We start from the raw sequence: 26940 nt of genomic DNA, 5'->3' as shown, positions 1-26940 counted from the left end.
AGCATCAAAATGAATGTGAATACCAACACAGAGAGCGACGAGAACGTCCTCGACAATACTTGACTATCATCCTAGAAGGATTGTGTCGAGAAAGGTATATAGATAGAAGACCGGCTACAACTGATGGACAAAGAATCAATCCTCGTGAAGACAGGCGTGCTTCTGATGGAAAGAGGCACCACCGAAGGTTCGAGGTGAATGAAGAGCAGCTAGCCAATTCGCTCGAGTTCCTCTCACAACATATAGAAATACTACTCGGTCGATAGGTATACGTCAAGCTGTACCCTTAAGGCCTGAAGGTAGTACTAACCAAGTCAGGAGAAGTCTACAATGACCTCTCAACCGTGAAGGAGGCTATGATGGGTGGGGAGCTAGTGAGTCGGTTCTTCTGAGTGGAAGACCTACCTACTCGGGTTTTGGAGTGGAAAAGTTTAAGTCCAGCTTCAATATCAAGGTAAAGTTTCAAAATTTCAAAGGCACAAAGGTGAAGATCCTTATAGTTACCTATAGATTTTTTTGCTTGTTTGTCACATCAATGGTGTAACAATAGAGTATATGGACTACTCTCTATGTACCTTAATTAAAAATGTCCAAAGGTGGTTCAATCAGTTTCCGATTGGGTATTTCCCCGATTGGCATGCAATGTCTGAAGCATTTTTGCCAATAGGAGATTAACGAGGAGGATGTGAGGACAAGACTTAGTGAATTAAAGCAAAACAAGGGAGAAATTGTCCAAGACTTTATGCTTAGGAATTGAGTACGGTACTAGATGACAAGTCTATGTGAGCCTGGTTAATCACAGGATGTACCTAGGTAGATTTGCGCAAGCCAGAGATAGTCAACTTGACTAGAACCTATGAAAACTATTAAACTGAGCTGTCACCTTGGAAGGTTCGAAAAACAAGGTGAAGAAGAAAGATGCTGACAGTGACACCAAGGAGACACCTACAAAGAAAGATAAGTTGAAAACTGAGCTGAAGAAGGCCTTAAAAGAATTGGGTAGTCAAGGTAAGCCTGGTAACAATGAGAGTGTTGTAATAGATGTTCCGGAGGTGGACATGTGGAAGAGGAATGCAAGACTAAGTATTGTTAGCGAACCAAGTGGCGACTGATAACTGGGCACTGAGCGGTAACATCAGCGTCCCGAGCAAAAAGATAAGGGTATGAATGGTAAAGAGAAGACTGATCCATCTAAAATCTAATGTTTCTGATGTGGGGAAAATCATTTATGTTCTGATTGTCCAATTTGGGCGGAACACTTGTTCCTTAAGAAAAATATGGAAAGGAAAGAGGAAGCTCTAGAATGCTGAGCAATGGTAGCCGAGTTGCCAGAAACAGTTGATGCTAAAGTAATCACTCGGTTGAGAGGGCCAGTGACAACATCTGAAGACATTTATGCTTCAAGTAAAGACATCAATTGGAAAGCACAAAAGGAATTGGCGGCTAAAAGTGCAAAGGAATTGAAGGAAAAGGCTCCAGCAATAGAAATGCACGAGCAGACTCAGTATTCTGTCACCGAGAGGAGAATCCTCAAAATCCGGGTCCAGAGATCAAACCCTTCACAGGAAAGTAGCTGTTACATGCACCAGGTGGCAGTGACAACTGGCTGCCTAGCCTGCCTGAAATAGCCCAAAAGAGCCTGGTTTTATAGGCAAGGGCCTGCAGCCTGGTCGGCCAAAACCGACCAGCTGGTTGGTCGTGCTGGTTTCTAGGCCTATATAAGGGCCTTTCAGCCCCCCTTTTCACTCACTCACTCAGTTCAGGACTCAGCTCCCAGCCTCCAGCAGCACTTGCAGCCAGCATATGTGCGTGGTTTGGGTGTCCTATTTCCACAGTATAGTTCCATCTCCTGCATGTCGTAGTTAGGGGAGTGGTCTCAGCATAGTTTTGTATGCCGATTTGGCAGCCATGTATAATAAAGCAGTGTACTATAGTTAGGCAAATCTCATGTGTCTCTCATGCTTGAGTTAGCCTTTTATATTCATCTATTTTCTGCATAGCAAGTCTCCGTATGTTACATTGGTATCAGAGCAGTATGGTTCCTTCCGATCTGAGTTTGGTTGGAGGAAGTCCTAGCAGCAAAGCTTAGTTATGGGGATTGAGCTAGCAGAAGAGAGAGCATGTCCGGATATTATCGAATTTTGTATTTTGCCCCAATCCCGGACTAGTGGTAGTACCATAATCCATCAGCCCCTCCCTCCCAACCTTCATCGCGCATCGGCCCGGCTCCCGTCTTCACCCGTATGCGTTTACACCTTGGGGGACAAGGTTAGGGGGGATTTTTTTTTTCCCCTCTGGCAGTCATTGTTACAGCAGGTGATGGGTCTACCAGCCTTCCATCATGGGTCCATCCAATAGAGCAGCTCTCAAGCAAGCGTTTAGGGGGAAGGATCCTCTCCTTGAGCAGCATATGCTCTTTTTTGAGCAGCCCGAACAAGACAAGAAGACAAAGGAGGATGCAGCGACATTAAATCGTTTCCGGCTTCTATTGGAACATGAAATCCTTGAGGCGGCCATGCAACGATCCAGACGTCGTGCCGACTTGGCAGCATATGAGGTCCAATGCAGGCGAGACCGAGAGTAGATGCTTGTACAACACCAGCGATTTCTCATGGCCTGCTCACAATTCCTCTCCTCATCCGCATTACCCGTAGACCGTGCATCAGCAGGAAGTCCTTTATTTGCACTGGAGTCTTCCATCTCCGAGCATAGTTCAGTGAACTATTTTACAGCAGCTTAGATAGTGGTTTCCCTTGGGTCTACCAATCTAGGGGATCATTCAGTTTCCACAGTCGCTACATGCAGTGCCTCAGGGTTGTCCACCCATGGGGGTAGTGCTCTCAGGGTCTTGCATCCCTGGGGCGAGCTTAGCTCATTCCGCACAACCAGATGATGAGACTCTTGGGTCTAGCACCCATGGGGATATCCAGCTTCAGCAGCCTCTTCTCTTGGAGTTTTCACCCAAGAGGATCAGTTAGTTCATGCAGTTATGTCGGATGGGTCTTTTACTCGACCAATAGCTTGTCCAGTTAGCTCCTATGGGTCTTCCACTCCAGGAACTCAGTCAACTGCATCAGCTTTAGCAGGGGAACATATGGTTTTCACAGCTATGAGGGATGGGTCTTCCACCCTTGGAGATGTCTCAATTCTCAAATGATGAGATGAAACTCGCACGTGCCCAATGGCGATCCTCAGTGCGTGTGAGACTCCCTTGTCCTCGAGGTAATGGGGTTTGATGATGAAGCCCTCCTCCGAGACTCTCAGGAAATGGTCGCTGTAGAACTGGGTCTTGGTTGGGAGCTCACGATCTCCTAGGTCTAACCGTATGATACGGTAATCTCATCTCGTGGAATCGACTCAGGGGGTTTTTGAGTCCTAGCTCCCAGGCTGACTCAAAAACCGAAGCCTGGTACAGTGATGGCTCTCTGATGAGCTGTGAAGATATCCTGTATCTGCATTTGTCGGGCTGTCTCGCGCTGTGGGGGGGGGACGCGGTCTCCTCAATCTCTGAACTCTTTGGGCTATGTCCAGAGTGACCCCTCGGCTCTATTGGTCACCCCTGAGGAATGCTGTGATGGGCCGGACTTGTAGAGAGAGAGAGAGAGAGAGAGAGAGAGAGAGAAGGAGATAGGAGATAGAGATAGAGATAGACCCATATCCGAGATAGAGATAGAGATAGAGATAGAGATAGAGATAGAGATAGAGATAGAGATAGAGATAGAGATAGAGATAGAGATAGAGATAGAGATAGAGATAGAGATAGAGATAGAGATAGAGATAGAGAGAGACACCCATATCCGGCACTTTTTTCGGCTGCAAGGTGAATATTGAGCTCTCCGATTTCTTGCTGTAAGTAGTAAGTTTGCACCTATGAGACCTAAGAATCTAAAATCATCATGACAGTAAGAGAAGGAAATTTTGCATGTTTGGATGTTGCTTTTGCTGTGATTCTTTTGTTGGGATTTGGGATTTTTGCCATGAAGGAACATATGTCATTTCTGTTCTGATGTGAAGGGGTCTTTTATGTGAAAACTGAAATGCCTTATCTTTTTCTTTGCACTTGCCTAGGTGAAGGTTCCAGATGATCATGTTGGCTGGGAGTGGAATGATCTAACTAGCTTAGAAGCAGCTCATTCAAGACACAAAGCAGTCCTGGGCCAGAGCTGGCAAAAAGAAGTTGAAATTTTCTTTCAAATGGACAACGCAGTAGTGAAAAATAGACCTAGGCAAGCATGGGATACTTCAACCGGTTTGGGGAGGTTTTGTCCCACAGGACATGATATCTTCAAAGCAGGTCTTATCTCCAACAAGCCTGGACAGAAAGGCTCTCAAGACTTGGATGAAAATGGGCTCCGAAATTTTGGCAAGTCTTTCAGTGGAAGTGCTGCAACAGATTTCACCTTAAACAGGCCATCAGTTCAAAATGTTTACAATAACTTATCAAAATTTGGTGCTGCTACCCCAATTCACTCGTTTCGGGCAAATGGAGTTGGAGCTTCCCCTGTTGGTGGATCTGTTGACTCGGTAAAAAATGGGAGTCACTTGTTTATGCCTGCGATTGATAACCCTTTAGCTTTTGTTGGCAAAGGCATACAGAAGGGATTCGGTATCAGTGGTTGGAATGATGGCCGTAATACGGTTCAAATTGACAAAGACACACCAACATCTCATTTTGAGTTAAGGTTAGGCCAACCTTCTCAGCAAAATATGTCTATTGGACCCTCACTCACGACTTTGCAAGCGCAATTATCTGCTGGATCCATTGATCGAAATAGGTTGTTTATTGATGAAAGGGTTGCTCAACAAGGTATGTATGATGCTGCTGGCATTTACAAGTGTTTATGTTTGTTCAAAGTGGCACACATTTCAAAGCTAACTCTTTTTTTTTGCCAATGATGTGCTTAGGTACTTCATTTGTGAATTACGCCCATAATTTGCATTGTATACATGGAACTGATGGATTCTAATGAGTTCTTGCTATATGTGGAGTCCTTTGGGTTTTTGCAAGGGTTGTTTTTGCATTAATGATTTGTTTGTTTTTGCAAGGGTTGTTTTTGCATTAATGATTTGTTTTTTCTGGGGTTTAGCATGGGACCAAAGAATCCAACAAAGTGTACAGCATTCCATGCCAGGGGGGCTGGCAGCTATTACTGGCTTCCTAGGCCAAAGCAATGAAGGGATGGACAATCCAAATTGGCATAATTATGTGGAAAGGAATGCGCAACTTGAAACATTTCATGTCGATCAAACAAAGGTTGAAAGGAATAGAGGGTTTGGTACCGACGGTCAGATGCAGCCTTTGAAGTTGCATGATGCTGGTAGTTCTCCAATATATCCAGTCTTTCGTAGGCAGACAGAAGATTCTGCACAAGTTAGAAGCAAGATTGCTGCAACCAGTGGGCCTGTTACTGTGAAATCGAATATAGCTCCCCATTTATTGGCAAACAGCACAAATGATGAGCAAAGCAGGCTTGAGTTGTCAGGCTTGGATTATGAGACACCCTTGAATCAAATCAGGACTAATGTACCAATGGATACGGGAAGCTCTTTTGGTGATATTCGAAACCATAGGTCTCCTTTGCACATAAGACCAAGGTTAGAGACATCTGATGGCATGCCAAGTGCATTGGGTTCACACGTTTCTCCACCTTCCACTCTCTATGGTAAAGCTTCTGTATCACTGACCAGCCCAACTGAGAGAGCTTCTTCTACTATTGAATCAGTAAATATGAAAGGAAGCATCAACCATACCATCACATCGAGTTTGGGAGCTTGTGATAATTCTCAAACAACCTGGATCAAAGGAGGTGGACATGGTGCAATGGCAGTTCTTGCCTCACCCAATCAGGATCCGCAACGAGAAGTCAAGATGAGGCAAATGGATCAAGGTCCTGCTCTGCAGGAGAGGATTGTTGAAGATGGTAATAAAGAGGAGGTGGATGCTTGGAATGTCTCTACATCTACCACAGGAATATCCGATGTTATGACAACATTGGTGCAAGCAAACAAAACCCCTGTGAATCAAGCGCTTTGCCTGCTGGAAGGTTCTAATGATGAAAATGACATCTCTATAGTGTCTCTTGATGCTACAGCCAAACTAGTTTTTGAGAAGCATCCTTCTTTCCAAGCTGAGAGTGAAGTGAAATGTAAGGATTCTGATTTATGCAATCCTCCATGTCTGGCAAGCGACATAAAGGATCAGTGCCATTTGCAATCTGGTAGGTGCTGTTGTATATTATTATCATGATACATGTGTTGGCATGGGTGTATCTATGTGCATTTTTTTGGTCCTTTCTGTGTTGTGTGATTTAGTTTGCAATTTCTTACTGTGTATGGACAAGATTATATATATTCTTAGGTTTTGCTGGCCCGCATGTACCAAGGGCTGTTGAAATAGGGGAGGTATTTGCCTCGTGTATGGGCAATGTCAAATGAGCCTTGTAGGTTGTAAAGCTTAGCCCTCCTTGTTGCAGTTGGTGTTGAAGCAGTGGGATATTTTACCCCTGTTCGGCTTTACTTTATAAGTTTCAACTGTTCTACTTCTGTTTGCTTATAGTTTCTTTCGATGTTTCTTCATTGTCAGTGAAACCTTTCCTTGAGAAATTAGGTGTCTCGTGAACCTTTTATAGAATGTTATGGAAACTGCTTTACAGAAAGGACTTTGCTGCATTCCAAGAACGAGGAACAGAATGGTGAAGCTTTGGTAGCTAAGGATAAGTCTTCAGAAGGAGATATGCAGGGAGAAGAATGCAAGTGTATGAAGATTGGCAAAGACAACGACCCAGAAATGATAACATCCAGGTTATAGGCTCACCTGAACTTAATCCTGCATACGGTAGATTGGTTACATGTTTGTCCTTTCCAAATTCATTTAGCTTTTTGAATTAAAAGAAAGGGTAATACTAATATTGAATGATTGCAAATATGAATGCAAAACTGTTATTGCTTAGCCATCCTTTGAATGTTGTCAAGGTATAGACCATTATAAGGAATGTAAGAAGACTTCTCAAGAGGTAACATTGATGGAAATGATGCGTGATGGAGGGAAAACACTCTTACCTGTTTGAGAAAAGGTTGTAAAATTAATAAGTCATGTATGCAAAGATGTGTCAAGGCCCTGAAACTAAAGACACATGTGAAGCTAGACTTGCAAAGAAATTGAGATTTGATGACTTTCATATCTTTTGAATCAGTTGCACATGGTCGAGTGCACTCTCAACAAGGGCACAAAAATAAAGTTTGTGAGATAAGACATGAATCTCACAAATGTGTGAGATAAAGATACGAAATGTTTGTTTGTTTGTTAAAGATATGAAATGACCTCCTCCCTCGATTTCTCCCCCTCCCACCTTGCTCCCTGCCAATGGCTACGTTTCCACCCTATCATGCTCTCTATTGCCCCTCGTTCCTTTGTGTTGGCTGTGATCACCACCCTTGTCATCACAACCCCCCTTGGACTTCCTTCCCTTCAGGTCTATAATGTCACCAAGGGCTTCGCCATCTCTCACAGCATATATTGCCCTCTCGCCACACTGAAGGGTGTCCTAATCTGAGACAGTGCACTCTTGCACTTTTTGGCTGTGCTACTTGCAGAGATTTGCTCCCAAACTCAAAAAAGGAAAGCAACACTGATACTCTTACCAAGACACTGCGAACTTGGTTTGCTTTCTTGAGCTCCTTACCACGAACCGAGGTCTGATACCATGTGAAGAGAGTGGGAGAGAAGTAAGGAGTCTCACTTGCAGCTTTCTCACATACATAATGGGGGAACACACACAAAGGTGGAGGCTGAAAACAGTTTTCCTCTTCTTAGTTGTGAAAGCCAAAAGGACTCTCTCTTAGTACAAAAGGAATAGGTGAACCCTATATGTGGGTCTCAAACCAAACTCAACTAACCTAGGTGGCATACTAACTGAGCCACTAACTAGAGTACATAAAGATAGCTGTCATCCAGCTATTATTCATGGGCGGTGTACCAACTGCATCTGCAGCTAACAAGTCGGTGACATAAATGCACAACGGTCACCCTGGCATATCATGAGTGGAGCTCGATATCTCAATAGGTATAACTTGAATGCTTGGATGAATCCAACGCATAGGTACCTTGCCCATTGGCAATGGGCTTGCTATCTTCCCTAGATTTAGCTCCTCTATGTCTATCGCCAAGGCACAAGCCCCACTCAAGCCTGTCATTTCCACGAGGCGCCTAGGCCCCTGGAGCTACATTGAGATACTGGAAGAGTATCCTCTCTCTTTGGGGACTCAGTCTTGATCTTGCTGTCCTTGAAGGAGGCCATTGGGTAGCTTCACTTGCCTGTTGTGAGGTTTCAACTTTACGGGCATAGGAGAGGAGTGGACTCCAATTCTCTTTGACCTTGGGTCGAAGTTCTAGATGATGGAGATGTTGGAGGATTGGCTGGGATGGAAGGACATGGCTACAACACTGAAACAACCCTGCTAGGATCTAACCCTAAAGTTTAAACACAATCCAAAAAATGGCTAGCAAAACCAAAATAAAGATCAGCGCGCGGCTCAAATCTCCTCCTAGAGCCCATAATCATCCCAGAGCCCATGATCATCTGTAGTCGCTCAAATCTCCTCCATTTTGCTGTTGAAAGATCACATCCCAAAAAAGGTGCCGCATACATGGCAGTTGGCCTCACTCGAGTGTTGAAAAGCCAACACTTCGTTGGTGGATCTTGGAAGTGTGTCTAGAAGCACTGTTGCTCTAGTCGGGCCAAAGCACCGTGCCCTCGTGTGAGTCTTGCTTTGGCTACATGGGTCATCGTGAAAACTGGCCCTGTGAAAATTGCACCCAAATATGTGTAGGACTGCACAATCTCCATTGGTTGACTCTGGTATGTAAAACTATGTCGGTGAAGCACTGTGTAAGAGGTTAACCAGTAGGGCTCTCTCTCTGCAAGGTTAACCATGAGATCTCTCTCTCTGCAAAAACACCTCTAGGACATCTAGATGTCTCTGTAGTCCCTCTGCTGAAGATGACAGGAGGACTATTTCATCCGCGTATAGTAGAATCTGTATCATCAAGTTAGCTAGTTGTGCTCCCTCGCCTCCTAGACGGTCAGTGAAAGATGTAATCTCATCAATGTAGAGCCTGAAGAGAGTCGGTGAGAGAGGGCATCCTTGCTTTACCCCGATTGTGCTCTCAACTCAGTCTGATAGGCCTCCTGGGATGCGAACTCTCCCTTTGACGGAGTCATATAGAAGCACTGTGTAAGAGGTTAACCATCAGGTCTCTCTCTCTGCAAGGTTAACCATGAGATCTCTCTCTTTGCAAAACACCTCTAGGACATCTAGATGTCTGTGTAGTCCCTCTGCTGAAGATGACAAGAGGACTATTTCATCCGCGTATAGTAGAATCTGTATCATCAAGTCAGCTAGTTGTGCTCCCTCACCTCCTAGACGGTCAATGAAAGATGTAATCTCATCAATGTAGAGCCCGAAGAGCGTCGGTGAGAGAGGGCATCCTTGCTTTACCCCGATTGTGCTCTCAACCCAGTCTGATAGGCCTCCTGGGACACGAACTCTTCCTTTGACGGACCCGTATAGAGTCACCACTCCCTAGATCAAAACCTCTTGAATCTGCATGTCCTGTAGTCTCCTGATCATGCGGGATCGCGGGACAGTGTCGAAGGTTTTCCCTTCCAAAAGTCTACAAAACAAGCGTAGACTTTCTGGCGTCTCGACCTTGCCTCCTCAATGATAGACCTCGCCTCCTCAATGTGAGAGAGAGAGAGAGAGAGAGAGAGAGAGAGAGAGAGAGATCCACAAGAGGCCTCACGGGCCTATGGGACAAAGTATGACAAAGTACGGAATCAAGTAACTCATACAGACCACTGTGGGCCGGGGCAAAGGGCCCACTAAGGCCCTTGTTGAGCATTAAAATGCTATACTAGTACAAAATATAAAAAAGGTAGCAAAATAGCATGAGGGTGGCATGAAAATGGATCAGCCATGTAAGTAGACCAAAGCCATGTACCTCTTGAAAGAGGCAGTGATATCGTCCTCGGATTTCATAATAGACTAGGCAGACACATAGAAAATGCTTCTTCGTCTCGATCTCCTCCATCTGGCATAGTGTGCAAGTCCTCCTTTGGGTATGCCGGTAGCTCTCCCTACCTCAATTCGTAGCTGATGTGATGAGACTCGCAACTGACTGATGGCAACCCTTAGTGCATGTGAGACTCTCCTGTCCTCGGGATACTGAGGTTTGATTACAAGACCGTGCTTTGAGACCCTCAGGAAGTGGTCATGGTAGATTTGGATCTTGGTGGAGAACTCCTCTCCCTCCAAGCCCTAGATGTATGGAGCTGGAGGAGATCCAACCATATAATACGGTTGATCTCTTCTCGTGGGATCATCTCCGGTGGTGCATCCAGACTGCACTGAAAGGGGGGAAGTCTGTCCATCTGAATGCCATGACTACCAAACCATGTCGATATCCGTGCATACCATGCCGTATCAACATTGCTCTCTACTAGTCGCTTGGATGACTCTAATGATGACCTCGGTAATCTCCACTGGGGTAAGGCCCAGACTTTGTTGATGAACGTCAACGTCAGACAGATGGCATCAACGTGGAGAGGGGTCATCGTGAACTCTGCCTGTATAATCTATTGGGGGACTGTGGGTTTACTCCGAATCATCGTGGATCCCATAGACACTTGTAGTCTCTCAAATCTCCGCTACTCTGTCGCTGAAATATCACTCCCCCAAAAAGGTGCTGCATACAGGGTAGTCAGTCTCACCAGCATGTCAAAAAGCCAACCTTTCGTTGGAGGGTCCTGGAAGTGTACTTGGAAGCATTGCCTCTCTAGTCGGGCTAGAGCACCCCGTCCTCGTATGAATCGTCTCGTACCCGCATGGACCATTGTGAAACCTGGTCCGGTGAACAATATCCCCAAATATGTGTAAGATTGCACTATCTCCACAGGCTCGTCATGGCTTGTGAAGCTTTGGCGACGGGACACTCCTCGCGAGCTTTTGAAGATCATAACCTTGGTTTTCCCAAGGTTAACCGTCAAGTCTCTCTCTCTCTCTCTCTCCCCCCCTCTAGCCTCTCCACCCCTAGCCTCTCAGCCCCTCCGTCCCTAGCCCCTCGGCCCCTAGCCTGTCAGCCCCTCCGCCCCTAGCCGCTCAGCCCCTCTGCCTTTCTAGCCTCTCCGCCTCCCTAGCCTCTCAGCCCCTCTGCCTCCCTAGCCCCTCCCCCTCCCTCAGCCCTCTCTCTGCTGTCGCACCAGCCCCCCTGCAACCCCCCTGCTGTCGTGCCAACCCCCCCTGCTGTCGTATCTCCTCTTCTGCCCGTCACCTCCCGTCCGCCATCCTTTGCTGCCCGTCACCTCCTCTGCTGCTGCTGCTGCCGCACCTGCTGTTCATGTGGGCGGGGACTCTAGGCCTACCGCAGGCCTCTAGGCTCGGCCATACAGCAGCTGAGCTGCTGCCTTAGGCCACGAACAGCTGCACCAGCGGTCCCAGCAGTGGCGAGCAGATGCGCCTGCTGCTCAGCTGCCCTCAAGCCTGCTGCTAGCCTTAGGCTAGTACTGGGTATCCCTGCAGTCCATTGGCCCCACTCGAGGCTCCAACAGGCCCTCATGGCCTAGCTCCACAGCTCCGCATCAGCTACAGGCGACCTGCAACACACCAAGATCAAGAAAGGCCCACAATCAAGGGTAAAAGGGGAGGGTCCTGTGCAAGAATGTAAGATCAATATTTCTCTACAAGCTCTACAAGGTCTTCAAATCTATTTTGCACTATACCTACATGAGGGTGTGTGGAGGACATTTGGGGAAAACAAGCCTTGGAATCTGCTCTGACAGCCCTCTTGAATGGGACAGCCCACAAAGGTACCACTGAAGTGCTCACATGCCTCAACAAAATATGTCTCGTGCTAATTGAAAAAATAGACAGCCTAGATGCAAATGCCTTCAGAGGGAAGTTGTAAAGCCATGGAAATACTCAGAACAGAGAATGCAGCTCTCAAAAAAGAGATGGAGGCCATGCAGGCCACGATGATTGGGAAACATGCTGAGATCACACAACAACTCAATAAAGGGAAAGAAGAAATGCTTGAATGGACAGAAGTGGTTAAAAAGGGATCAATTGCACCCAAGAAGGAGTTTATCTCTGAGACTCTAGAGGAAGAGAAAAGGAGATCCAGCAAGGTCTTGAATGTGCTTGTAAGGGGCTTGATGGTGGGAGACACCCCAATGGCAGATGCCCAAGTTGTGTTCACTAAAATGGGGGTTAATCTCACATGCGAGACAGCCTGGAGAGTAGGTAAAGCTGAAACACCAATGAGACCCTTGGTACTGAAATTCCGGAATGCCATGGATAGGTCCACCATTATGAGCATGAGAGCAGCTTTGAAAGGGACCAGGATATATTTGGATGATGATCTAACCCTCCTACAGCAGGAGCACAGAAGGGAGGGAATGGTACGGGTAATGGCAGCAAAGGAGGCAGGAAAATGGGCTGTATATAGAGATGGTAAAGGCATTATCCGCGAGAGACCAGCCAGGGAAGAGAAGGAAGATGGGGAGTTATGACGGTGTCGGACCAATGGGATGACTGCACATAATGAACTCAAGATGGCAGTGTGGAACTGTAATGGCACACTCTGGTCTGACCCAGGAGGATTCTCGAAGACATGATCTTTTACACCGAGACACATGAGAGTCCAGAGAGAGGACTGCTCACTGTGGCAGGATATACATGGGAGTCAGCTCAGCGGAAGGAAATGAGAGGAGACAGTGGAGTGCGTGGCTTAGGAGGAGTGGCCATCCTCTTCAGACCACATTTGAGACCCCTCATTTCAGTGGTTCGGAGAGAGGAACATGCGCGACATATGTGGGTCCGTGTCCAGATACCTGATGCCCGACCAATCTACATGGCAGTGTGCTACTTTCCACCAGATACATCACCTTATGCACATGCAGTCACTACGAAGGGACACAACCCATATGAGACGATACATGATGATCTCATTGAGTTCTCTAGACTAGGAGACAGCCTCCTTCTTGGTGACTTCTATGCACGCACAGGTGACAGGCAAGTGGGCCTTACTTGACTTTACATCAGATTTTCTCATAGTACCAGAACTAGACACTGCAGAGCTTGGGGCAGTGAGACACTTAGCGGATGCATCACACGTGACGGGATGCAGCTGGCATCTTGACCTGGGGGCTATCCATGACCTAATCATATATAATTGCCTACAGAGATGGCCATTATCTAGTGGGTTCACTTGTTTCCCGCATGGTGGAGGTACTAGTACAGTGGATTACATACTCGGTCCCCTATCCTTCACCTCATGGGTACACGACTTCGTTGTGCCCCCTCCCCCGCTAGGTGCTGACCACTCATACCTATCCTTCAGTATTTCCACCACTACGCCAGTCACATGGAGAGCCCCCCCCACTCCCACTTGTGTACAGGTCCACTTTGATCGGACCCTTGGCCCCATTCACGTGAGCCTTTTGGCACAGGAGCTCCCAGGTTTACTACTTGGGGACGAGGTAGACCTCATCCATGTTAGAATTATAGATATAATTCAGCAGTGACCAATGTAATTTAATAAGCTAGTTAGGGGCACTTTTCCCTCTTTAAGAGGTTTTTCCCCCTAACTGCAGTTAGTCCACTAACTATGGTTAGTGACTACTAAGGTTTTGTCACTAGGACAAAACCTTATCTCACTCTTTCAGTTGTATCACACTTACACTCTTCTATTGCAACTAAGCTCTCAAGCTTTCAGCTCTCAGCTCACTCTCTTGCTCTCTCTCTCCCCAAATCTTACATTTGGTATCAGAGCAGGTTCAAGAGCTCCGTGCTCCTTGCTCCCTTCAGCTCCTGCTGCACATTCGCCTCCAACACCAGCCCAACAGCTTCCTGCTCCAATCGTTCGTCGTCCGTACAATCTATACGGCATGGTTGTTAAGACACTCGTGTCTTATCGTAAGACACTTAAGACACTTAAGACACGTGTCTTACCTTAAGACACTCTTGTTTTTTTTTTTTTTGGTGGGTGGGGGGTAACAACAACATTGAGTTTGACTTAGCCATGCTATCATCGATGGTGCCCAAAAATTTGGGGCTTTCTGCTGAAATTGCAAAATTTGGGGCTTTCTGTGCTTTTGCCCCTTTCTGGTTGCAATTTCAAGCTCGAAATTTGGGGCTTTCAGTTTTGCAGTACAATTTCTTGCAGAAATTTGGGGATTTTGTGATTACACTGCAATTTCGCAGTGAAATTTGGGGCTTTTGCAGACAGAGCGCGATTCTTGCAACATTTGGGGCTTTTGATCAATTTGCCCCTTTCTGGTTGCAATTCAGGCCTATTTGATGGGATATCTCAAGGTGTATGCCTCAGGCACACCTTGGTTTCTATGTGTGAGTGCTAGAGGCACAGTTAGGTGCCCATAAGCATAGTTAGGTTCAGTAACGAGGGAGAAATCGTCAAAACTTAGGTTCAGCCTGTAGCAACTCCCCCGGGCAAAAGTGCGCACCATTTCATCCAACCTCTGTGCTGGACCCTCTCTGGTATATGAGCTTTCTTTTGCTTCAGAAAGCCCTCTTTTCCTTGCTTTGAAGAGTGAGCTACAAGCCCTCCAAGTTCAGCCTTTTGGTTTTGACAGTTTTGGACAAGTTTTTGAAGATGATGCTACATAAAATGCTACTCTAGCATTTCTGGTTTTTTGAATCTTTCAATAACTTCAGTACAAGTGTGGCTTCAGTTTTGTTTTGAATTGCTAGACCTGGTTTTGATTGGAAAGTATTCATTTTAGCCACTTCTATGAAGCATGTAAGAAGAAGCATCATTTATTGAATATTGGTCACTAGTCTTTGCTACATCAAGTGCTCATATTTTGGATGTTTTTCAGTTATTTTTTGCCTTGTAAGAGAGAAAGACACTGCCCAATATCTGGGTTAGACCCTCTCATGGCTACCCTATTGAATCTAGAGAAGTTCAATGGAAAGGGCTTCCACACATGGCAGATGAAGGTGAAATTTGCATTGATGAGGGAGAACCTATGGAGACTTGTCAAACCTACTCCTACCGCTTCTTCTACGGCCTCTAATGCTGGAGAATCCTCAACTCTGACACGACCGGCAAGGGATCCAGCTAGAGAAGAAAAAGCATATGGTATCATTGCTCTTGCTTTAGGAGATGATTATATTCACCATATCTCTGACTTGGAGTCTCCTTCAGAAGCTTGGCAGAAGCTTGACATGATTTTTGGTGCTAGCTCTCACATCTCTAAACTATCACTTAAAATCTCTTTCTTTGAATTGAAGATGGCTAGTGGTACTACTTTGGCAGCTCATGTCAACTATATGTGGAGTCTTATGACTCAACTTGCTTCTATCAACTCTCCTATTACTCCAGATGATGCTATGGGAGTGTTACTTAAGAGTATGCCTGAAGATTATGATCACATAGTTAGCACTTTGAAAAATCTTTCTAATCCTAATCTTGAAGGTATTATCTCTGCTCTCCAAGAAGAAGAAAGGCATATGGAGCTCAGGAAAGGCAATGACACTGTTTATGCTGTAAAAGTCCAGAAGAGCAAGTATACCCCTTGTAATCACTGTGGAAAGACAAATCATCTTTCAAACGACTGCTTCAAAATTAATCCATGCAAGCACTGTGGCAAGAACAACCATAATGAGAAGTTTTGCAGAGCCAAAGCAAAGACAGAAAATGCAAATCTACTTTCAGTTGAAGAGCCTTCACAAGATGAGGCATCCCATGAAGATTATGCATTTTAAATCATCTCTATGTATGCTCGAGATCTCTCTTTTTATGTCAAGGTACTCAGCCTGGATAGTCCTCCAAAATGAATGAAATAAACTATTGTGTTTTTGTGTGTTTTGTAAATTCCTCTGGTCACCTTATGATGTAGGCCATGTGTATGTTTTACTCCATGGTACCTCCTGCAGACATTGTGTGCATGTACATGCAGGGGAGATAACCATTGGAAGGTTTTTTTGTATCCCTTTTGTTTACCTTACACCCAAGGGAACCCTTGCTAGCATGAGAACCTAGCCATAGATTTATCCTTGACCACCATGAGATGGCATGAGAAACTATGAGACTAGATGTATCCTTGACATAGCCTGAGGCATTCCCTTCAGGGGGGGTTTGATGGGATATCTCAAGGTGTATGCCTCAGGCACACCTTGGTTTCTATGTGTGAGTGCTAGAGGCACAGTTAGGTGCTCATAAGCATAGTTAGGTGGTGGAGAGCCACATAGGATGATTGAGAGAATCTAGGAGCAGATTGAGGAGATGATTGTGGAGCTCTGAAGTCATCAGTGATGTCAGTGAGCATGTATGAGGTGCCTACTTAAGGACCTCACTCTTCTTCATTCCATAATGCAAGTATTCTAGGAGCAGATTGAGGAGATGATTTTGGAGCTCTGAAGTCATCAGTGATGTCAGTGAGCATGTATGAGGTGCCTACTTAAGGACCTCACTCTTCTTCATTCCATAATGCAAGTATTCTGAGTTTGTGTCCACTCTTTGCTTTCCTTTCAGCTTACCAATACTATTTTGGGGCTTTTGTGTTGGGAGAGCAATTTTGGAGATTTCAGTTCATACTGCCTTTCTTGAAGTGTTTTGCAGCACTTTTGGCAGATTCTGGAGAGTTTTTGATGCTTGGGCAGATTTCTGACAGTGCAAGTGCAGAAATCTGAGTTGCATTTACAGCCAGTGCTTGGCTGTGTTTTTTGGGAGTTGTGCATTTCATTCCCAGTAAGGGAATTCAGTTTTGTATCTGCTAAAATCTCTTTCTCAGATATGGCCCAGCAAAATTAGAATGATTTCCACTTCGGTGGTCTTTCACAAGAAGACAAGTTGGATGGTACCAACTACTCCCTCTGGAGTTTGATGGTATGCAATGTTTTGATTTTTCGCAATTTATGGGATTATGTGAATGGGAGTGAGATCCGACCAGCAGGTATAGCACCTAATACCCCTCCCCAGCAAGGAGGTGGAAGAGGTCGTGCACAGGGTGCAGCTGTAGGACAAGTTGTTGGTGCAGCTATAGCCACTACTCCAGAGCAGAAGAGATGGGATTCACGGGATGTCTTAGCTTTGTTATGCATCTCTCTTTCAGTGAAAAGATTTATCATTCTGCATATTTGGTCGTGTAAGACCTCAAAGGCAGCGTGGGATATCTTAGAAAGCATGTATGCAGCCCGGAATGATGCAAGGGTATCTTTCTTGAAAAGAGAGTTAAGTAATACACATATGGAAGAGGGTGACTCCATGTCAGTCCACCTCACAAAGCTACAGGATCTCAGAGAGCAATTATTGAACATTGATGAGATTATTCCTGATTCAGAGAAGATTACCACCACTTTGAATTCTCTCCCTGAGTCTTATCTTAGCTTTCATACCTCGCTGAACTTATCATTGAGGGGGGGTGCAAATCCTCTCACTTTTCATGAATTGATAGGACTTTTGCTTCAGGAAGAGCAGACCAGGAAAAACTTGGCTTCACGTGTAGGTGAACAAGCTAAGCTCTCAAAGTTCAAGTCAAAAACAAAGGGACATTGAGGGGGGGTGCAAATCCTCTCACTTTTCATGAATTGATAGGACTTTTGCTTCAGGAAGAGCAGACCAGGAAAAACTTGGCTTCACGTGTAGGTGAACAAGCTATGCTCTCAAAGTTCAAGTAAAAAACAAAGGGACAGGCAAAGGCATCAGTAAATCAGCCTTCCAGTGGGTCAGGACAGCTTTCACAAAAGGCTGAGAATGAAGCAAGTAAGCCCAGGAAGAAGGGTTTTTGTCATTACTGCAAAAAGCCAGGTCATCACATTGCAGAATGCAGGAAAAGGCTCGCAAAAGAGAAGAAAAACAGCTCCGGTATGGCTGTTTCAGATTCAGCTCCTTATGCATCTGACAGTGGGGATGCTGCAGCCAACTTTGTTGGACAGGATTATGCCTTTTTATCTTGCATTTGAGATTCTAGGCTGGCTGCTCCAGATGCTCGGGATAGTACAGCCACTTGTAATGATGATACATATGCCTTTTTGACTTGCAGTTATGATCCTTCCACGGATGCATCAGCTTTCAGTGTCAATGAAACACTGAATACTTGGTATTTTGACAGCAGTGCCTCCAAGCATATCACTTCTAAAAAGTGTCTCTTTACTTCCTTGCATCCACCTCCCGTTGGTAAGAAAGTCACTTGTGCCAACAAGTTGCCATATTCAGTACGTGGTACAGGAGAAGTTGAGCTTACCACCATTGATGGCTCAGTTTTCAGACTTTCAGATGTCTTGTATGTGCCTGGTATCACCAAGAATCTCCTTTCAATGTCCACTCTTAACAGGGCTGGATTTCAGGTCATCTTTGAGGATGATAAATGTGCTGTCCGAGACAGGGAAAATGATTATGCGTTGAGATTATCTGGTACTCTGTTGCGTGGGCTTTTTCAGCTTGATCTTTTTGAGAAAAGAGCAGCCCATGCTCTTGCAGTTTCTACTCCTACTGCTGCCATGCAGAATGCAGAGTTATGGCATGCCAGATATGGCCACATGCGTTACAACAGCTTGATGACACTTCAGAAGCACTCTATGGTTGATGCATTGCCGCCTCTTGAGATACCTCCTCCACATGCCTGTGAAGGGTGCATTTTAGGCAAGATGCACAGATTCCCCTTCAAAAAGGATGGTTCAGTTAAAGCTGTTCGAAAATTACAGCTTATACACAGTGATGTCTGTGGTCCCATGAGGACTCCATCATTGGGTGGTCATCTCTACTTTGTTACTTTTATTGATGATTACTTCAATTTCACTTGGGGTCTTTGGGCTGAAACGCAAATCAGAAGTGTTCATGGTGTTTAAACACTTTTCAGCCATGGTTGAAAATGAAACTGGACTCAAGATACAGACATTGCGCACAGATAGAGGTGGAAAATACTTGTCTGTAGATTTTGATGCTTTTCTGAAAGGCAACGGTATTGTGCATCAGCTCACAGTGAGGCTGACCCCTTAGCAAAATGGCAAAGTTGAGAGGAAAAATAGAACTCTTATGGAGATGGACAGATGTATGCTTAAAAGCAAACACATGCCTCACAAATTCTGGCTTGAAGGTCTAATGTGTGCCAACTACATCTTAAATCAGGCTCCCACTAAGGCTTTGGAAACAAAAACTCCCTATGAAGTCTGGAATGGGAGAAAGCCTTCAGTGGATCATTTCCGTGTCTTTGGATGCCTTGCATATGCTCATGTGCCAGTTGAATTTTGGCATAAGTTGTCAGATAAGGCAATTAAGTGCATATTTGTTGGGTACAGTGCAGAAAGCAAGGGGTACCGTCTCTACAATCTTGCTACATGCAAGATCATTGTTAGTAGAGATGTGATATTTGCAGAAAATTCAGCTCACACTTAGGCTGAATTTCATATGCCTTCTTCTTCAGAGGATGTTTCTGAGGGGTTACTACCCATTGCCTTGGGTTCCCCCGCTGATATTTCTGATGCAAATCAGAATTTACAGCCACCTCCCGATGCTCCAGTTCAGCCACAGGATGTCTTGCCACCTCCACAGGCAGTGGAATAGGTGGTTCAGCAAGAAATTACAGACATATATGCAGCAAAAACAGTCCCAAACTGGCTGTTACAGACTCTCAGGGAGAGTAAGGTTGATGCTCCATTACCTGGCAGGACTCGCAGTGCAGTAAGGCACATGGAAGGTGCTAATTCAGTGGAATCAGCATATGCAGGTACTCTTCTCGATGAGGAGGAGCCTGCAACATTCGAAGAAGCAAAGGACAATGTGCATTGGATGAATGCCATGCACGATGAATTGCAGTCCATTTAGAAAAATCAGACTCGGGCTGTCGTAGACTTGCCACCAGGTAAACATGCCATTGGTACACGATGGGTTTTCAAGGTGAAACGGAAGCCAGATGGCTCCATTGACAGATACAAGGCAAGGCTGGTTGCCAAAGGCTATGCTCAAAAAAAGGGCATAGATTATGAGGAGACTTTTGCTCCTACATCTTGGATGACCACCATCCGATCTGTTATTGCAATGGCTGCACATTTTGAGTGGAATGTTCATTAGTTGGACATTAAAACAGCCTTCCTTAACGGAGACTTGTTGGAAGCGGTTTATGTCAAACAACCTCCAGGCTTTGAAATTACAGCAAATGCACTTCAGGTATGCAAGCTAAATAAAGCTTTGTATAGGCTGAAACAGGCCCCTCGTGCATGGTATTGCAAGATTCATGCCTTTTTGACCAGCAAGGGGCTGCACAATAGTCCTACTGAGAGCACCCTCTACATCAAGAAGGATGGGGGGGAAATTTTAGTCGTCATTCTTTATGTCGATGACTTACTGCTCACAGGGTCCAATGAAGATAATATTGCATATTTCAAAGCTGATTTGCAGACCAACTTTAACATGTCAGATTTGGGGCTGCTTCACTTTTATTTGGGGATCCAGTTCTCTCAAGAGAGACGTGGCACTGTTATGTCTCAGCTCAGTGCAAGTATGTGTAGAAACTCTTGGATAGATTTAACATGCATGATTGTAAGCCCATAGCCACTCCCATGGAGCCAGGGCTGAAACTCACAATGCATGATGCAGGAGAATCAGTTGATGCCACATTTTACAGTCAGGCTGTTGGATGCCTCATTTATCTCTGCAACACTAGACCTGATATTCAGTTTGCAGTATCTCAGGTGAGCAGGTATATGCACAGCCCAAAAACTATGCATTGACAGGCAGTTAAGCGCATCTTTCGTTATTTGCAGGGCACGAAGTCTTTTGGCGTGTTCTTTCCGCGGGGGGGTGACTTGCAGATGCATGCATACAGTGATTCAGATTGGGCTGGTGATTATGACACTAGGCAGTCCACTAGTGGCAATTGTTTCTTTTTGGGTAAAGCTTGCATTTCCTGGCTGAGCAAGAAACAATCTACAGTGGCTACCTCATCATGTGAAGCTGAGTACAGGGCAGCTTTCATAGCAACAGTTGAATGTGTCTGGCTGCGTCGTCTATTTGCTGATCTTCATCTGTCATTGGAGGGTCCTTCTCCAATTCTCACTGATAGTCAGAGTGCCATTGCAGTGGCAAAGAATCCAGTGTTTCATGCTCGCACGAAACACATTGAGGTTCTCTATCACTACGTAAGAGAGAAGTTACATGCAGGAGAGATCAGTATGATCTTTGTGTCCACACATGACAATGTTGCAGATATTTTCACCAAAGCACTACCACGTGAAAAGTTTGAGGCATTTCGCAGTGCCCTGAACTTATATCCGTTTGGTGATTAATCATCCTTGTACATGACATTGGCACTGCAGGGGGGTGTTAGAATTATAGTTATAATTCAGTAGTGACCAATGTAATTTAATAAGCTAGTTAGGGGCACTTTTCCCTCTTTAAGAGGTTTTTCCTCCTAACTGCAGTTAGTCCAGTAACTATGGTCAGTGACTACTAAGGTTTTGTCACTAGGACAAAACCTTATCTCACTCTTTCAGTTGTATCACACTTACACTCTTCTATTGCAACTAAGCTCTCAAGCTTTCAGCTCTCAGCTCACTCTCTTGCTCTCTCTCTCCCCAAATCTTACAACCCATGCATCAGACACCCTTGCCACAGTGGTCATGGACGCAGCTATCAGATCTTTTCTTACGACTCGGCGTGGGCGCGTTTCAGTAGGAAAGATGCCTCAGAACCCCTGGTATGATGATCAGTGCAGAGAGATGAGAGCTCACCTCACACGTGAGCAAGCCCTTGGCCACTTGACACCACCTGAGGCACAGAGGATCTCACGACGGTTGACATGCCGCAAGCGGCGGGCTTTCCTCACCCATAGGATGGACGAGATGATTAGTTCGTTCAGAGGAGGGGATCCTACTGTTGGATGGGGGCTCCTATCGGAGAGGAAGCTACCTATCCCCATCATAGACCCGGGTGTTTGGCACACATACGCATGCTCTCTCTATGATGTTCCGATGCAGGCACCACTTGATATGTTCGTTATGCCCAAACCCGTCATTTGTCACTTGTTCACTGCATAGAATGTGCGGGCGGCACTCCGTCGGCTACATAACCGGAGACCACAGGATCATGAGGGGCTACGGACAGAGCATTTTGCACACGGGCACGAGGTTTGGCCCCGATCCTAGCACAGATGTTCAACCACGCCATATGCCACGGCTTTTCACCCTCCTGGAGCACTACCACCATCGTCCCAATACACAAGGTAGGTGACCCCATGGACACTGGGAATTACCGCACTCTCATGATTTGCCACACTCTAGCCAAGATCTATGGATTTGTACTAGAGAGAGAGATCAACAGTCACACAGAGGCACATGGGCAGCGTGCCCTAGGACAGGCAGGATTTCGGAGACAACATTCCACCCTAGACCATATCTTCACACTTAGGGTTATCATTGAGAAAGCGAGGTCGAGGCATCAGAAAGTCTATGCCTGCTTTGTAGACTTTCGGAAGGCTTTCGGTACTGTCCCGCGATCCCACATGATCAGGAGACTCCAGGAGATGCAGATCCCAGAGGTTCTGATTTGGGGGGTGATGAGCCTATATGAGTCCGTTAGGGGACGAGTTCGCGCCCTAGGAGGCCTATTAGGCTGGGTGGAGAGCACGATTGGGGTGAAACAGGGATGCCCTCTCTCACCGACTTTCTTCGGCCTCTACATTGATGAGATCACATCCTTCATAGACCACCAGGGAGGCGAGGGGTCGCTGATTTGTTGGTACCAATACTACTATATGCGGATGACATAGTCCTCTTGTCGTCCTCAACTGAGGGTTTATAGAGACATCTGGAGGCCCTCGAGGAGTTCTGCACAGAGAGAGATCTGACAGTTAACCTTGGGAAGACCAAGGTTATGATCTTCAACACCTCATACCCAGTGCTCCATCGACATAGCTTCACTTAACGAGGTCAGCTAGTAGAGATTGTGCAGTCCTACACATACTTGGCTGCAGTTTTCACTGGGCCAGCTTTCACGATGATTCATGCAGCCCAAGCACGCCTCACACGAGGATATGGTGCTCTGGCCCGTTTAGAGCGACAGTGTTTCCAGGCGCACTTCAAGGACCCACCGACGAAGTGCTGGCTTTTCGACACCCTAGTGAGACCAACTGCCATGTATGCAGCACCGTTCTGGGGGTGTGATATTTCAGCAGCAGAGTGGAAGAGATTTGAGCGTCTACAGATAATCATGGGATCCAGGATGATTCGTAGTAAGCCTTCAGTCCCCCATCAGATAGTACAGCCAAAGTTTCCTATGACCCCTCTTCAGATTGATGCCACCTTTTAGTGACCTTCCTCCATAGAGTCTAGGATCTGCCTCGTGAGAGGCTATTGAGACTGGCATTGGAATCCTCTATCCGACTGGCAGAGAGTGGGTTTGGTACAGCATGGTATGCATGCGTCTCTGCTTGGTTCGCCAGTCATGGCATTCAGATGGATAGGCTCCCTCCTTTTTAGTATAGCATGGATGCAGCCCCCGAGCTGATTTCATGAGATGAGATTAACCACATCATGCGGTTAGACCTCCATGACCATTTCTTGAGAGTATCGGAGGATGGCCTCATCATCAGACCCCAGTATCTTGAGGACAGAGGAGTCTCACATGCACTGAGGATTGCCATTGGACAGATGCGAGTCTCCTCCCATCAGTTGAGGATTGAGGCAGGGAGAGCTGCAGGCATACCCAGAGAGCAGCGGACTTGTACGCTATGCACGATGGGTCAGGTTAAGACCGAGGAGCACTTTCTTTGTATATGTCCCGCCTACTACGAGATCCGAGGGTGCTACCATTGCCTTTTTCAGGAGGGACATGGGTTTGGCCCACTCTTGCGACCGATCCACTTCCAGGATCAGGTCTGTATTGGGCTCTACCTAATGGAGATGCGAAGACTCAGAGAGAGACTACTGTGATGGGTCAGAGAACAGCAGGGTGCGACCACCATGTCACAGGACACTTAGGTGGTCTGAGTGCAGAGGCAGGTCACCGACTTCTATGCATTTAAGTCAACTCCATGGCACTTGGGAGTAGAGGAGGAGGAGCTAATTGACATGAGAGACAGATGAGGCAGTAGAGGGAGTCGACACAACACCACTATTGGACGAGGGTCACGGGGATCTCACATGCGACAGGAGACCAAAGCACACACGATTGAGGTTAGACCTATCTCAGCTCTTCTCAGAGGCGACCGACAGAGACGTGGTATTACAACATAGCCCATTGGATCCAAAGATCGAGGATACCACGCCCCCCACCATAGTGCTAGACAACATCGATAGATGCAAATACGAGAGCTCTTTGTGTCACACCAGAGAGCTATCACGGAGCTTGGATACATGGAGCCAGATCATGTTCTTGGACCATTAGCCCTGAGCGCTCGACATGCCTCACTCATGTTAGACACTATTTGGCTTTTTTGGCCTGATTTGATATGATGTACTACATTAGTATTTCAATTTATGTGTTTTCTAGTACTCAGCGAGGGCCTTAGCGAGCCCTTCGCTCCAGCCCACTATGGCTTGTATGAGTTTACTTTGTTTCTGCACTTTTGTCCCATAGGTCCGCGAGGCCTCCCGCGGATGTTAATACATCTTTCTTTCTTTCTTTCTTTCTCTCTTTGCAGAACATCTCCAGAGCCTCTAGATGTTTCTGCAGGCCCTTTGCTGAGGAGGATATGAGGACTATGTCATCGGCGTACAACAATATCGGCACCATCAAGTCAGCTAGAAGCGAACCCTCTCCGCCTAGGCGATCGACAAAAGAAGTGATCTCATCGATATAGGGTCCGAAAAGAGTCGATGATAGGGGGCAACCTTGTTTTACTCCGATATTGTCTTCAACCCTGTCTGATATGCCTCCTGGGGCACGTACCCTCCCTCTGACGGACTCATATAGACTAGTGACCCCCCCAAATCATGATCTTTGGGAGCTGCAACTCTTGTAACCTCTGATCAGGCGAGAGCATGAGACAGTATCAAATGCCTTACGAAAGTCTACGAAGCAAGTGTAGACTTTCTGACGCCTCGACTTCACCTCCTCAATAATAGCCATCAGGGTGAAAATGTGGTCCAGGGTGGATTGCTGTCTCTAAAAACTTGCCCAAGTGCTCGCTGCTCATGACCCTTTGTGTGGCTACTGATCTTCCTCTCTAGTACCAACACATATATCTTAGCCAAAGTGTGGCCAATCATAAGAATGCGGTAGTTCCCAGTGTCCATGAGAGAGAGAAAGAGAGAGAGAAAGATATATTAACATCTGTGGGAGGCCTCACGGGCCTGAGGGACAAACTGCGGGAAACATAAAAAAGGGTCAAAAATCATACAAGCCACAAAGGGTTGGAGCAAAGGGCGCGCTAAGGCCCTTGCTAAGTACTATACTATGCTGAAATAAAAAGAGCTCAATAGCTCAAGCAAAACATGTCGGATCATATCATGTCATGTCATGTCATATCATGTGCTATCTGAAGTGGGAAGGAGAGTGCTGAAAGTGGAATTGGAACTCAGAATCCAAAACCCGACATTGTGATGGCTCGTCTATGAGCGGCGAAGATATCTCGGATCTGCGTTTGTCTGGCCGTCTCACGTTGTGGTGGTAGAGGAGGGCGTGGTCTCCTCGATCTCTAAACCCGCTAAGCTATGTTAAGAGTGACCCCCTGTCTCGGGTAATCTCCTTTAAGGAAAGCTGTGAGAGGTCGGGCCTCAATCAAGTGTGCTCTGCTCGCTCGTCGTGTCACGGGTAACCTCTACAGTCCTCTCTCAATAATCCATACCGCTTGCATATCAGCTAACTCCTCCTCCATCCCATTGTGTCCTGGAGCTGACTCAAATGCATAGAAATCTATGACATGCGGTTGTGTCTGGTCAGCCTGTGTATCTTGTGGTCTGGTCTCCTCTTGCTGCTCCCTGATCTATCGTAGCAAGGTCTCCCTGTGGCGGCACATCTCAAGTAGATAGAGCCCAATGCAGATGTGGTCATGGAAGTGGATCAATCACGATAGCGGGCCGAACCCACTCCCTCGGAGTCCCATCTTGATAAAGGCAGTGGTATCGCCCTTGGATTTCGTAGTAGGCTTGGAAGGTGCAGAGAAAGTGCTCCTTTGTCTCAATCTCTCCTACTGTGCATAACATGCAGATCCTGGGTATACATGTTGCTCTCTTTGTCTCAATCCTCAACTGATGAGATGAAATCCGCATCTGCCCAATGGGGATCCTCTGTACGTGTGAGACTCTCTTGTCCTCAAGATATTGGGGTCTGATGATGAAGCCGTCCTCTAAGACTCTTTGGAAATGGCCGTGTAGAATTGGGTCTTGATGGGAAGCTCTTGGTCTCCCCCCCAGCCCGAGATGTATGTAGCTGGAGGAGGGCTAACTGTATGATACGGTTAATCTCATCTCGTGGAATCGACTCAGGGGGTGCATCCAAACTGTACTGCAAGGGAGGGAACCTGCCCATCTGAATCCCATGTATGGCAAACCATGTGGATATAAGTGCATACCATGTGTCCGTCCTGCTCTCAGCTAGTCGTGTGGATGACTCTAGAGCGATCCTTGGTAGTCTCCACTGGAGTAAGTCCCGGACTGTGTGAGTGAAAGTAATTGTCTGGAAGATGAGAGGTGGGAGTGAGAGAGAAAGAGAGAACACACCGACACACAGTAGACACGAGAGTGTGGGGATAATGAAGTATGTATGTACCTCCCCAAGCACACAGTCAACCTTTTATATCAATGGATAAGGTTACAACACTAAGTACACCGTACTTAGTGTACTTAGCAATAAAAGTACTAACTGTACTTAAGTGTACTAACTGTACTGGGGTGGCCATAATGCCTTTACCCCAACAACCTCCCACTTAAAGGCAATATGCCCTCAAGTAAAAATAAATGAGAAAAATACAGCATATACACAAT

The 26940-nt window shown here is 46.2% G+C and overlaps 1 protein-coding gene across 2 annotated transcripts in view; it reads left to right on the top strand.

Annotated features, from left to right (window-relative positions):
* Positions 1–26940, top strand: part of LOC147881764 (uncharacterized) — a 131466-nt gene that overhangs the window by 24667 nt on the left and 79859 nt on the right. For both annotated transcript variants that reach the window (XM_087401250.1, XM_087401251.1), the window contains exons 5-7: positions 4069–4807; positions 5088–6218; positions 6654–6801. In XM_087401250.1, coding sequence (XP_087257376.1) covers positions 4069–4807; positions 5088–6218; positions 6654–6801 — 2018 coding nt within the window. The remainder of the gene's footprint in view (positions 1–4068; positions 4808–5087; positions 6219–6653; positions 6802–26940) is intronic.

This window comes from Dipteris shenzhenensis, chromosome 30, assembly GCF_047967505.1.
Source record: "Dipteris shenzhenensis isolate YYH24624 ecotype China chromosome 30, Dip_SZ_1.0, whole genome shotgun sequence".
Lineage (NCBI taxonomy): Eukaryota > Viridiplantae > Streptophyta > Polypodiopsida > Gleicheniales > Dipteridaceae > Dipteris > Dipteris shenzhenensis.
The sequence above is the reverse complement of the archived record's forward strand: the minus strand, read 5'-3'. Positions and strand labels throughout refer to the sequence as shown.